This window comes from Dendrobates tinctorius, unplaced genomic scaffold (assembly GCF_039654945.1).
Source record: "Dendrobates tinctorius isolate UK_male_01 unplaced genomic scaffold, ASM3965494v1 ptg000321l, whole genome shotgun sequence".
Taxonomy (NCBI): Eukaryota; Metazoa; Chordata; class Amphibia; order Anura; family Dendrobatidae; genus Dendrobates; species Dendrobates tinctorius.
In genome coordinates, this window is record NW_027361988.1 from 1,625,699 (window position 1) to 1,639,709 (window position 14,011).

Genomic DNA, 14,011 nt, shown 5'->3' on the forward strand with positions numbered 1-14,011 from the left:
CTACAGGAAGAACACACGGATTATCCTCTGAAATTCAGGATGCCAGATCCTTCTCTGCCCTGACATCATCTGTCGGGAGGCCCCCAAATACATTATATGGTCGGCCAAACCCCCCGAAATCAGTGCTTTCATGGAGCTTTAGTCTAATGTGTATGGGGGCGTTATAAGGTAACTTATTGGACGCTGCCTCTGGCCCGACCTAATAGACCTTCGTACATTGCAGCCCAGACACCATTATTAGGCATGTAAGTATAGTAGTAACTAGGCCGCCTCATACTATCGAGTACTTGGAGGCGGGGAGCATTCAGCCAAACTGTCACACCTTCTTAGACGTCATGTTTGCTTTTCACATCAGCAAGTGGATTCTTATGATGCTACATCAGCTCATCTTCTCATTCAGGTCTCTACAATATCGGATCCTCTCAGTGAAGATCTTCTATAGAAGAGAATTTTCCTGATTTACCCATCAAAGATGGATATGGACAGAGACAAGATGGCGGAGAGGATATTACACCTCACCCTAGAGATCCTCTTCCGGCTTACTGGAGAGGTGAGAGATTCTGATGACGTCACATTGCATCATTTATATCTATGGGAATAACACATTGTTAGGTGCTGAGTTTCCCCCACTGTACAGGGGGAATCTCAAGCCATGTCCTCTGCGGTCTCCCATTCCTCTGCAGCTGCAGAGATTCCTGCTCAGCAGAGGCATCGGTCCAGGCGTCTTTCCCAGGATGATGCTAGGCATCTGGTTGCTCCTTCTGGCTCTGCTATAACTCCATGCTTGAGTCAGCAGCAAGTAGACACTTCTGGGACTAAGTCCTGTCTTTTGGGTACTTATCATGCCTATGGGACGACCTCACATTGGAGGTCGGAGGTCACATGCGCAGGTCCCGTTCCTGCTCGGATTTGTCCACTACTGGGAAGGTCCTGGAAGGACACCGCTATAAAAGAGTCACATGGCCACTCGGCCATATGCTAGTATAGACTCTTGTGCCTTATGGTGTGCATGATGACGGATGCTTTTTACTTCGAATGACTCATGAAACCCCTACCCTTGATTGTGTATGTTGTTAGGGTCTAGTGGTTGAAGTCAGGTCTGTCAGTGGCTAAGCTATATGCCACAGTGCATCCCAGTCCTCTGCACTTGCTAGCTTCCGACTGTGCCTCTCTGCTTAGGGCACTGTCCTACTGCGCCAGGTAGCAGTAACCGCCAGTGCGGCGCCGTGCGCAAAGCTATCGCTTTCCTCCCCACTCTGGGTGGTTAGTGGCTTCCGCCAGACTGGTGCAGTGCACTCTGGTGCGTTATTTCTCATTTGGTCTCTTGCTGGCTCTGCTACAGTGGCACCGAGCGCTAGAGGGGCTCTAATCCCATGTCCTTGGGGCGGAGTCCTGTGTTTGTATACTAGTGCTCATCCGGCCAAGCCCTGTGAGTTTAACAGGCTTCGGCACCTACATTGTGCGGTTCTGTGAATCAACAGCCCTCGTGTGTCTCTTTATTACTTGCCATATAGTCACCGCCATTACTGCGCAGCTGGTTTCCATCTCTGCACGGTGACCCCGGTGTTATGATTGAGTCACCGTAGGAGGCAAAAACAGAAATGCTAGCTAAGTCCAGAAAACCAAAGAGGTTGGCAGCTATCGGATTGCAGACCCCTGATCCTATCCACAACAACTAACAGTAGCCATGGGGGGTTCCTACGATGCCCTAGACCCCTCGATCACAGCCGGAGAATTAAATAGGCCTAAAGAAAGAAAGGGGAAATCTAAACTGCCCCAGAGCAGACCCCAAAGCAATAGGCAGCCCCCAACATATAATGATGGTGAAGCAAGATGAAATCACTAACACAGACAGAAAGATAGACTGAGCAAAGACAGGGCCCAAGCTAACTAGATAGGAAAGTACAGGAAGGCTGCTGTCTGCAATCCGTGAAAAACCCTATGAAAATAAGAGCCAACAGACTGACAGTAAAAAAGGCCCTGAAGACGCTAGGCTTCAAAAAAGCTATGTCAGTACTCAGGAATATTCTGAAGACAGAGCAACAGGCAAAAGGAGATTCAGCTCACCCCAGCAGGGAATGGCAGAATCCAGAAAAGCAAGGAAAACAAAAACAAAACACAAATGCTAACAGGCAAAGCAGAAAACTTAGCTTTAGAGGAGCAGGAATCAGACTGGTGTCCTAGAAGTCCACAGAGAAATCACCCGCAGGGCAGAAGGGTGTCGGCAGCCTTATATCCAGTCCGTGACTCCACTCAGCCAGTCATCCTCATTAGGCTCAGGTGCCTGATAATCAGGCTCATTACCTTCCTTTACCAGAATAGGGAGTTCACCAGACCTCAGTGACGAAGGGGAAAATGAACTCACAACAGTACCTCCCCCTTGAGGAGGGGTCACCGAACCCTCAACCACGCCACCAGGGCGATCAGGGTGAGCCCGATGAAAGGCACGCACCAATTTTTTGGCATGAATGTCAGAGGCAGAGACCCAGGAATTATCCTCCTGACCATAACCCTTCCACTTAACCAAATACTGGAGTCTCCGTCTAGCCAAACGGGAATACAGTATTTTCTCTACCTCATATTTCATGTTACCTTCAACCAATACAGGGTCTGGAGGTGCCACCCCAGGAACAACTGGTTCAACAAACCTCTTCAACAAGGACTTATGGAACACACTATGGATTTTAAATGTGATAGGAAGAGCCAATCGAAAAGAGACCGGATTAATAATCTCCAAAATCTTGTAAGGTCCAATAAATCTAGGCTTAAACTTAGGAGAAGCCACCTTCATAGCAATATTTTTTGATGATAACCACACCATATCACCAATCTTAAACTGGGGACCAATGGTCCTATGTCGATTGGAAAACCGCTGGGCCTTTTCCTGGGAGAGAGATAACTTATCCACCACTTGGTCCCAGATCTGGTGCATTCTCTCCACCACAGTGTCAACACCTGGGCAGGCAGAAGGCTCCACCTGCCCTGAAGAAAATCGAGGATGAAACCCAAAGTTACAAAGAAAAGGTGACATCAAAGTGGCAGAACTAGCTCTATTATTTAAAGCAAATTCGGCCAAGGGCAAAAATGAAACCCAATCATCCTGATCAGCGGAAATAAAACATCTCAAATACGACTCCAAGGTCTGGTTTGTTCTCTCTGTCTGCCCATTGGTCTGAGGGTGAAAAGCAGAGGAGAAGGACAACTGAATTCCCAGCTTGGAACAGAAAGTCCTTCAAAATCTAGACACAAACTGAACTCCTCTGTCAGATACAATGTTCTCAGGAATCCGGTGTAAGCGATCCACCTGTTGCAAAAACAGGGGCACCAACTCAGAGGAAGATGGCAACTTAGGGAGTGGTACAAGATGAACCATCTTAGAGAACCTATCACAAATCACCCAAATAACAGTCATTCTTTGAGAGACCGGCATATCAGAGATGAAATCCATTGAAATATGGGTCCATGGCCTCCTGGGGACCAGCAAAGGCATCAACAACCCACTAGAGCGAGAACAAGATTTAGACCGGGAGCAAGTCCCACAGGACTGCACAAAATTCCTGACATCATGAGACAAGGTGGGCCACCAAAAAGAGCGATTCACCAGATCTCTAGTACCAAAAATACCTGGATGACCAGCCAATACAGAGCAATGAACTTCAGACATCACTCTCTTCTTCCACTGGTCAGGAACATACAACTTTCCACTGGGACAACGCTCACGTTTGTCCTCCTGGAACTCTTGCAGAGCAAGTCTCAAATCGGGCGAGATGGCAGAAAGAACTACCCCTTCGCCTAAGATGGTAGCAGGCTTGGTCACCACAGGAGAATCAGCAAAGAAACTCCTAGAGAGGGCGTCTGCCTTGACATTCTTAGTTCCAGGAAGAAAAGAAACCACAAAATCAAAACGTGTAAAAAACAAGGCCCACCTAGCCTGTCTAGGGTTCAAGCGTTTAGCCGACTCTAGGTAAATCAAATTCTTGTGGTCAGTGAGGACCACAACTTGATGTTTAGCTCCCTCCAACCAATGTCTCCACTCCTCAAATGCCCATTTCATGGCCAACAGTTCCCGATTCCCCACATCATAGTTACGTTCAGATGGAGAGAACTTTCGGGAAAAGAAAGCACAGGGATTCATTTTAGATGTTACAGGATCCTTTTGGGACAAAACAGCTCCTGCACCAATCTCAGAAGCATCCACCTCTACCTGGAACGGGAGTGAGACATCAGGTTGCCGCAAAACCGGGGCGGAGGTAAATCTTCGCTTCAGCTCCTGAAAGGAAGCAACAGCCTCCGGAGACCAATTCAACACATCAGCACCCTTCTTAGTCAGATCAGTCAATGACTTGGCAATACTAGAAAATTTTGCTATAAATTTCCGATAAAAATTAGCAAAACCCAAAAACTTCTGGAGGGCCTTCAAAGAAGTGGGCTGAACCCAATCATAAATGGCCTGTACCTTGGCCGGGTCCATTTCAATAGTTGACGGAGACAAAATAAATCCCAAAAATGAAATCCTCTGTACTCCAAAAAGGCATTTCAATCCTTTGACATACAGGGAATTCTCCCTCAAGATCCGGAACACAGTCCGAACATGTTCCACATGAGAATCCCAATCCCTGGAGAAGATCAAAATATCATCCAGATAGATAATCAAAAATTTATCGACAAAGTCTCGGAAAATATCGTTCATGAAGCACTGGAAGACAGAAGGGGCATTAGTGAGCCCAAAAGGCATCACCAGGTACTCAAAATGTCCCTCCGGAGTATTAAACGCTGTCTTCCATTCATCCCCCTGCTTAATCCGGATAAGATTATACGCCCCCCTGAGGTCAAGCTTGGTAAACCAGCAAGCACCTCTAACTCTAGAGAATAGATCCGAAATCAGGGGTAACGGATACTGATATTTAATAGTAATTTTATTGAGGGCACGATAATCAATACAAGGCCTTAAAGAACCATCCTTTTTGGCCACAAAAATAAAAACCGGCACCTAAGGGTGAAGAGGATGGTCTAATATGACCCTTTTCCAACGCCTCCTTAATATAGGACTGCATAGCCTCGTGCTTGGGTACAGATAAATTGAAGAGCCGACCCTTGGGAAATTTACACCCCGGGCTTAGTTCGATTGCACAGTCATAACTTCTATGAGGAGGCAAAGACGCAGACTCATTCTCACTAAATACATCATAAAAGTCCGCCAAATAGTCAGGAACATCATGCGACTGAGGAGAGGTGGAAAAAACCGGAGCCTCACTAAAGGCACACCTACAACCCCAACTCACCACAGACACAGATTTCCAATCCAAAACTGGATTATGAATTTGCAACCAGGGAAACCCCAGAACAACGGCATCATACAGACCATGCAGCACCAAAAATCTGCAATTTTCTTGATGGTCTGGGGCGACCCGCATGACCACCTGGGTCCAAAACTGAGGTTTATTTTTAGCCAAAGGAGTAGCATCAATCTCCCTCAAAGGGATAGGCGTCTGCAGAGGTGTCATCGGAAATCCACAACGTTTAGCAAAATCCAAGTCCATTAGGTTTAGCGCTGCAGATCAGAGTAATTGCCAGAAGAAATTTAGGTTGAACACCACCAACAGAAAACGTGTGTGCAAAGCGTTTCTCTCGTTTAGGACAAACAGAAATAATATGCGAGGCATCTCCACAGAAAAAACACAGCTTATTACGCCTTCTGAACTCCTGACTTTGCGCCTTAGACAAAACTCTATCACATTGCATAGGTTCAGACGTCTGTTCAACACCTCTCGTGCAATCCTGCGTTCACGTAAACGCCGATCAACCTGAATGGCTAATGACATAGAATCGTCCAGACCAGAGGGAACAGGAAATCCCACCATAGTATCTTTTATGGCTTCTGACAAACCCTTCCAAAAGAGAGCAGCCAAGGCATTATCATTCCAGGTAGTAAGGACCGCCCACTTTCGGAACTTTTGACAGTACAACTCTGCAGAATCTCGACCCTGGTTCAATGCCAACAGGGTCTTTTCAGCTTGATCAATAGCATTAGGTTCGTCATACAACAACCCTAAAGCTTGAAAGAATGCGTTCTTATTAGTCAGAATAGGATCATCTGGTTTCAAAGAAAACGCCCAATCCTGGGGATCGCCACGCAGCAAAGAGATGACAATTTTAACCTGCTGCGTGGAGCTCACTGACGAGTTAGGCTTCAAGGCAAAAAATAATTTACAATTATTTTTGAAACTCAAAAATTTAGATCGATCCCCAAAAAATACATCAGGTGTAGGGATCTTTGGTTCAACAGCATGCGAACGAGCAAGGTAGGGGGAAATTCCCCGCACTTCCGCAGCGAGTTGCTCCACACGATCAGACAATTGCTTTATCTCCATTGAGAGAAAAAAAATTTCCCCCTACGGCCTCAGAGATATAGAGGAAAGAATATACACACACTTTTTTTTTTTTTTTAAACACAATTCTTTCCTGCTATTGAGTACCCTAGGATCTGCGGTATGGCGGGTGATTCTGTTATGATTGAGTCACCGTAGGAGGCAAAAACAGAAATGCTAGCTAAGTCCAGAAAACCAGAGAGGTTGGCAGCTATCGGATTGCAGACCCCTGATCCTATCCACAACAACTAACAGTAGCCGTGGGGGGTTCCTACGATGCCCTAGACCCCTCGATCACAGCCGGAGAATTAAATAGGCCTAAAGAAAGAAAGGGGAAATCTAAACTGCCCCAGAGCAGACCCCAAAGCAATAGGCAGCCCCCAACATATAATGACGGTGAAGCAAGATGAAAACACTAACACAGACAGAAAGATAGACTGAGCAAAGACGGGGCCCAAACTACCTACATAGGAAAGGACAGGAAGGCTGCTGTCTGCAATCCGTGAAAAACCCTATGAAAATAAGAGCCAACAGACTGACAGTAAAAAAGGCCCTGAAGACGCTAGGCTTCAAAAAGCTATGTCAGTACTCAGGAATATTCTGAAGACAGAGCAACAGGCAAAAGGAGATTCAGCTCACCCCAGCAGGGAATGGCAGAATCCAGAAAAGCAAGGAAAACAAAAACAAAACACAAATGCTAACAGGCAAAGCAGAAAACTTAGCTTTAGAGGAGCAGGAATCAGACTGGTGTCCTAGAAGTCCACAGAGAAATCACCCGCAGGGCAGAAGGGTGTCGGCAGCCTTATATCCAGTCCGTGACTCCACTCAGCCAGTCATCCTCATTAGGCTCAGGTGCCTGATAACCAGGCTCATTACCTTCCTTTACCAGAATAGGGAGTTCACCAGACCTCAGTGACGAAGGGGAAAATGAACTCACAACACCCCGGGCTGTTAACGCACCTCATACCACCATACCGTTCCGCCAGCCCTTAACATAGATGGGCAGAACTAGAGAGGTGAGGACTCTGGAAATATATGTAGTGAGATTTATTAATGTGTCTCTCCATTACCAGGATTACACAGTGGTGAAGAAGACCTCTAGTGATCGCTGTCAGGACCCTGTGCCTGAGGGATGTGGAAGACCCCTGAGCCCAATCACGGAGCCTCCACCTCTCCCCCTGATCCATGAGGACATCAATGACCAGAATATCCTAGAACTCATCTACAAGATGATTGAGCTGCTGAGTGGAGAGGTGACACTGCTGGGAATGCTGGGACATTATACAGTAACACTATGAAGGGTTCGGGGGGATGACGGTATCATTGTATGTGTCAGGTTCCTATAAGGTGTCAGGATGTCGCTGTCTATTTCTCCATGGAGGAGTGGGAGTATTTAGAAGGACACAGAGACCTGTGCAAGGACATCATAATGGAGGTTCCCCAGCCCCTCACATCACCAGGTAATAGACAGGACTAAATACACACGGCCTATAATTATCTGTATGTAGAGAATGAATTCAGTCCCTGTATGTGTTTCCTCCAGATCTATCCAGTAAGAGGACAACACCAGAGAGATGTCCCCGTCCTCTTCTTCTACAGGACTGTACACAAGAAGATCCCAGTGCTCCTCAGGATCATCAGGTAGATGGATAGAAGGTGTCAGGAGATCTCCCCTATGATGTGTAGACGGCTGTGAAGGTCTTGTGCTCAGTCTTGTTTTATCCACCAGTATTATATGTTTTATACTTGTGTAATGAGAACGGTGGAGATGGCAGGATTAGAGCTGATCATAGATGGGACTTCTCCATCTGTCTGTGACTTTTACAATATTTGTTTCAGGGTGAAGATCTGACCCATATTAAAACTACAGAGACATATGTGAGGGGTGATGAGTGGTGTAAAGAGGAGATTCCCACATATGACTACCCAGGTGAGTAGTAACAACTAAATGCAGAGAAGTCACAGATTCTTCTCAGTCACCGGCTGTGGCTGCTTTATCGGTGGTGTAGTCCAGCCGTATTACCATGATCACCATTTTGCCTCTAGACCACAACATTCTCCTCCACCCAAAACTGTTCAAATGACTTTGGACATCGAAAGCCCTTTTCTATAGAACTTACAACCTGGAGGATCCACCTACCTCCTGGTATTAGTGTGAGGGTGATCCCTTAAAGCAAGATTTATATGATACCGTTACCTGCTCAGATCTATAAACTACAAAGCCAAATAACAGCGTACGTAGAATGTGCTGACAGTGTTCAGAAGGGAAGGAGCGCCATTTAGCTATTTGAATAAAGATCTAGCTGGAATAGTTTGCAGACACAATTAGTCATGAGCTAGTATACTCGTTGCTCGGGTGTCCTCCAAGTATTTTGGCGTACTCGGAGATTTAGTTTTCGACATCTCAGCTGCATGATTTGTGACTTGTAGACAGGACAAATACATGTGGGAATTCCCTAACAAACAGGCATTACCAGATGTATTCAAGCTGTCTAGCAGTCGCATATCATGCAGCTGAGACGACAAAAACTAAATCTCCGAGCACACCAAAATACTCAGAGGACATCCGAGCAATGAGTATACGCGATCATCAAAAGATATCCACCATGAACATGCTTGGCACTATCTTTTCTGCTTTCCATATCCCAAGGATTGCCTTCCTCATCGCCCTTTAACACCGTTACATGGACCTACACTTACACTGGGACCCCTAGGCTTGGCCCATGGTGTTACCTGCTTTTCTGTGGTATTAGAGGGCAAGAAGAATAGTCAGGTAGCTGGGTCAGACCCAGAAGGACAGAATACAGAAACAGAAGACACAAGAGTAGTCAGTAAATGGGCCACGGTCACAGCAGAATACAAATACACAAACCAGGAGCTGAGGACTGAACCAGAGGAGAACAATGCTGTATCTGGCAGATTCCGGCCATGTGCTTTGAGCTTTAGTAGGGTGTTGTACTTTCCAATTGGCTGAAGTAGGGAGCAGATTACTCCAGCTGGACAGCAGGACCAGATCCCAGATTAGATTAGACACACCATATGCAGAAGCCCTAATATAACTAAATGACAGAATAGTCAATATCCCCATAAAGTGATTCAATTTTATAAATTAATTCACTGAGGGTTATAATCTATACACATGTGGTCAAAATTGTTAGTACCCCTCGTTTAATGACAGAAAAACCCACAATGGTCACAGAAATGACTTGAATCTGACAAAAGTAATAATAAATTAAAAATCTATGAAAATGAACAAATGAAAGTCAGACATTGCTTTTCCACCATGCTTCTACAGAATTTAAAAAAAAAAATAAAATACATGAAATAGGCCTGGACAGAAATGATGGTACCCCTGAAAATAATGTGACAAAAGGGACATGTTACATCATGGTGTGTCCACTAATTTGCATCACAGGTGTCTACAATCCTGGAATCAGTGAGTGGCCTTTATAGAGGAGGCTACAGATCCTCCCTGTGCTGTTTGGTGACATGGTGTGTATCACACTCAACATGGACCAAAGGAAGCGAAGGAAAGAGATGTCTCAGGAGATTAGAAAGAAAATTATAGACAAACATGTTACAGGTAAAAGTTATAAGACCATCTCCAAGCAGCTAATGTTCCTTTGACTACAGTTGCACATATTATTCAGAAATTTAATATCCATGGGACTGTAGCCAACATCCCTGGACGTGACCGCAGGAGGAAAATTGATGACAAATCAAAGAGACGGATAATACGAATGGTAACAAAAGAGCCCAGAAAAACTCCTAAACATATTAAAGGTGAACTTCAAGCTCAAGGAACATCAATTTCACATTGCACCATCCGTCATTGTATGAGCCAAAGTGGACTTCATGGGAGACGACCAAGGAGGACACAATTGTTGAAAATAATCATAAAAAAGCCAGACTGGAATTTGTCAAACTATATGTTGACAAGCCACAAAGCTTCTGGGAGAATGTCCTATGGACAAAAATGGAACTTTTTGGCAAAGCACATCAGCTCTATGTTCTCAGACGGAAAAATGAAGCATATCACAAAAAGAAGACTGTCCCTACTGTGAAACAAGGAGGAGGCTCTGTTATGTTCTGGGGCTGCTTTGCTGCATGTGGCACAGGGTTTCTAGAATGTGTGCAGGGAACAATGAAATCTCAAGACTGTCAAGGGATTCTATAGAGAAATGTGCTGCTCAGTGTCAGAAAGCTTGGTCTCAGTCGCAGGTCATGGGTCTTGCAACAGGATAACAACACAAAACAGACAGCTAAAAACATGCAAGAATGGCTAAGAGGAAAACAATGGACTATTCTGAAGTGGCCTTCTATGAGCCCTGACCTAAATCCTATTGAGCATCTTTGGAAAGAGCTGAAACATGCCGTCTGGAAAAGGCAACCTTCAAACATGAGACAGTTGCTCTTGAGGAGTGGTCCAAAATACCTGTTGAGAGGTGCAGAAGTCTCCTTGGCAGTTACAGAAATTGTTTGATTGCAGTGATTGCCTCAAAAGGCTGTGCAACAAAATATTTTAGTTAAGGGAACCATCATTTCTGTCCAGGCCTATTTCATGAGTTTTATTTTTTAAATTCTGTGGAAGCATGGCTGAAAAGCAATGTCTGACTTTCATTTGTTCATTTTGATAGATTTTTGATTTATTTATTACTTTTGTCAGATTCAAGTTATTTCTGTGACCATTGTGGGTTTTTCTGTCATCAAACGAGGGGTACCAACAATTTTGACCACGTGTGTAGGAGTGAATATTTTGACTCCACAGCAACTTTCCGGAAATTAACACACAGTGGATGTTGGAGAGTGAAAATTACACATTTGCCATTTTCTTACCCAGCACATAGTGCCCAGATTGTGCTCCAGGAGACACACACCACAAATTAAGTGGGTTCTTCTCACTATAATATTGCTAAATACAGGGATCCCAAATGTTGTTTGCGCACACTGCAAGACTCCGAAGTGAGAGCGGATTTTGCTGGATTGGTTTATGGCAACCTTGTTGATTTTCAACAGCCTTTGAGCCACTAATAGTGTGGGAAACTCTGTTTTTCCACTGACAAATGATGGACCTGAGTGGGATCTTGTTTTTTGTGATATGAGAATTGGTATTATTTTCGCCTACACAACATTGATTGGTTTCTTTTTATTCAATATTTGGGAGGCAGAATGAACAAACAGTTGAACACCGCACACTACTGGTTCATCCAACAAGGTTTTCTATTAGACTGTGAACTGTCATTGTCTTGGTAAATAAATAAAGTTTTTTTACATAGCTTGCTATTTTTATGGACAGTGTAAGTAGAAATGTTCAAAAATATAAAACTCGGATATTTTATTAAAAATAATAATTGCTTTTTATCTTAGCAGATGACTGTAACAGTAGATTAGAGGGACAGCTGACATCTTCAATTTTTAAATCCGAAGATCTTGAGATCCTACAAGATACAACTGAAGTGATTACTATTACTCTAGATATGCCATCATCCATTCAGAGCAAAGATCTGTCATCTGATCTTATGAAACAGGTCCCATCTTCTGATTCATTACTGACTACTAAGGAAAATCAAAGTCACAAAAGAGGCAATAAAAAACAAACTGCTGCTAAAGGAAAGAAGTCATTTTCATGTTCAGACTGTGGGAAATATTTTACATGGAAATCACATTTTGTTAACCACATGAGAATTCACACAGGGGAGAAGCCTTTTTCCTGTTCAAAATGTGAGAAATGTTTTGCACGTAAATCACATTTTGTTACTCACCACAGAACGCACACAGGGGAGAAGCCTTTTTCTTGTTCAGAATGTGGGAAATGTTTTAACCAGAAATCACATTTTGTTAATCACCAGAGAACTCACACAGGGGAGAAGCCTTTTTCCTGTTCAGAATGTGGGAAATGTTTTAGCAATAAATCAGATTGTGTTAATCACCATAGAACTCACACAGGGGAGAAGCCTTATTCTTGTTCAGAATGTGGGAAATGTTTTGCACGTAAATCACATTTTGTTACTCACCAGAGAACTCACACAGGGGAGAAGCCTTTTTCCTGTTCAGAATGTGGGAAATGTTTTAACCAGAAATCACATTTTGTTACTCACCAGAGAGCTCACAAAGGGGAGAAGCCTTTTTCCTGTTCAGAATGTGGGAAATGTTTTAACAATAAATCAGATTGTGTTAAGCACCAGAGAATCCACACAGGAGAGAAGCCTTTTTCCTGTTCAGAATGTGGGAAATGTTTTAACAATAAATCAAATTGTGTTAAGCACCAGAGAATCCACACAGGAGAGAAGCCATATTCATGTTCAGAATGTGGGAAATGTTTTAAATGGAAAATAAGTCTTGATAGCCATCAAAGAACCCACACAGGAGAGAAGCCTTTTTCCTGTTAATGTGGGAAATGTTTTAACCAGAAAGTGCTTCTTGTTAGGCATCAGAGCAGTCACATAGAGGAGAAGCTTTTTTCATTTTCTTAATGTGGGAAATGTTTTACTTGGAAATGAACTGTTAATAAACATCAGAGATGTCACATAGGGGAGAAGCCTTTTTTGTGTTCATAGTGTTGGAATAGTTTTAACCAAAACTGAATCTTCTTAAATGGGTTGTCTCTTGTCATTCCTCATGTTTGCTGACAAAAGTATAAAACTAAACTTTATTCCAAATGTAAAACTATACCCATAATTCACCCCCTGAAGGTTAGTCAGTAGGTGACTAATAGAAAAAATATGTACCCCACGTCTCAGTATATAGGGTGAGGTGACATATACACACTCACTCTCCAAGCCTCTCATTTCTACGGGTTTCATCGTCCTCACCAAAGGCGACTCATCAGGACACTATTTAGTTGAGCGAAACGGGTCGAAAAATTTCAAAAGTCGCCGACTTTTGGCAAAGTCGGGTTTCATGAAACGAAACCCGACCCTAGGATGAGGTCGGCCACGAGGTCGGCGACTTACGCACCAAAGTCGCGTTTCAAAAGTTTGTTTTGCGCTCTTTTTCAGCCAATCAGGATCCACGGACACTGTGGGCAACGTGATGACATAGGCACGGGTCACCACCATCTTTCAGAAGGGCATGCAAGTGATTGGCTTGCTTTGGTGGGCATCACAGGGGGTATAAAAGGGCGTGCACGCCGACCGCCATCTTACTTCTGCCGATCTTAGCATAGGGAGAGGTTGCTGCTGATTCTGTAGGGAGAGCGTTAGGCAGGGAAGAAGAAAAAAAAACTGCTTCTGCTGCTAGCGATTGTGCCTGTACAACACACCAGTCACTGTGTGTGCAGTGCAAGGGGAGGCTATATTGTGGTGTATCAGTGGTGTTGGTTGTTGGGCTGCCTTCTAAGGCTTCCTGACAGCTGCATTGCTGTTTACCCACTGCTCTGCAAACTGTTTTTTTAAAAGCAATCCCAATGTTTTTTTTGTCCTACTGAGGTACTGAGCGTGCATTTTTTCACACCATACAGCGGTGCACGCTCCTCACACAGTACCGTGTAACGGCTGTTATCACAGCCACAGTGAAGCTATCTGTGTCACTCTGTGAGAATAAGTCGAGGACATGTTCCGTTCTTACAGACCTGCACTCTAGGGAGATTCCTACTCTGCCCAATTCTACATACACCTTGTAGTTTGTGATACACTAGCCAATTT

General features: G+C 44.2%; 1 protein-coding gene across 1 annotated transcript; it reads left to right on the forward strand.

The window, feature by feature from the left end:
* Nucleotides 1–404: 404 nt before the first annotated feature.
* Nucleotides 405–12,894, forward strand: LOC141073978 (uncharacterized). Its single transcript, XM_073561508.1, has 6 exons — nucleotides 405–550; nucleotides 7,442–7,621; nucleotides 7,705–7,828; nucleotides 7,912–8,009; nucleotides 8,208–8,298; nucleotides 11,736–12,894. Exons 1-6 carry the CDS (start codon nucleotides 473–475, stop codon nucleotides 12,755–12,757), a joined length of 1,593 nt encoding a protein of 530 aa, XP_073417609.1. The 5' UTR covers nucleotides 405–472; the 3' UTR covers nucleotides 12,758–12,894.
* Nucleotides 12,895–14,011: the final 1,117 nt, after the last annotated feature.

Coding starts and splice junctions, on each gene's coding strand:
- LOC141073978 (XM_073561508.1), top strand. CDS start 473: ATGGATATGGACAGAGACAAGATGGCGGAGAGGATATTACACCTCACC. Junction 551..7,441: donor TCTTCCGGCTTACTGGAGAG/GTGAGAGATTCT, acceptor CTCCATTACCAG/GATTACACAGTGGTGAAGAA. Junction 7,622..7,704: donor TTGAGCTGCTGAGTGGAGAG/GTGACACTGCTG, acceptor TGTATGTGTCAG/GTTCCTATAAGGTGTCAGGA.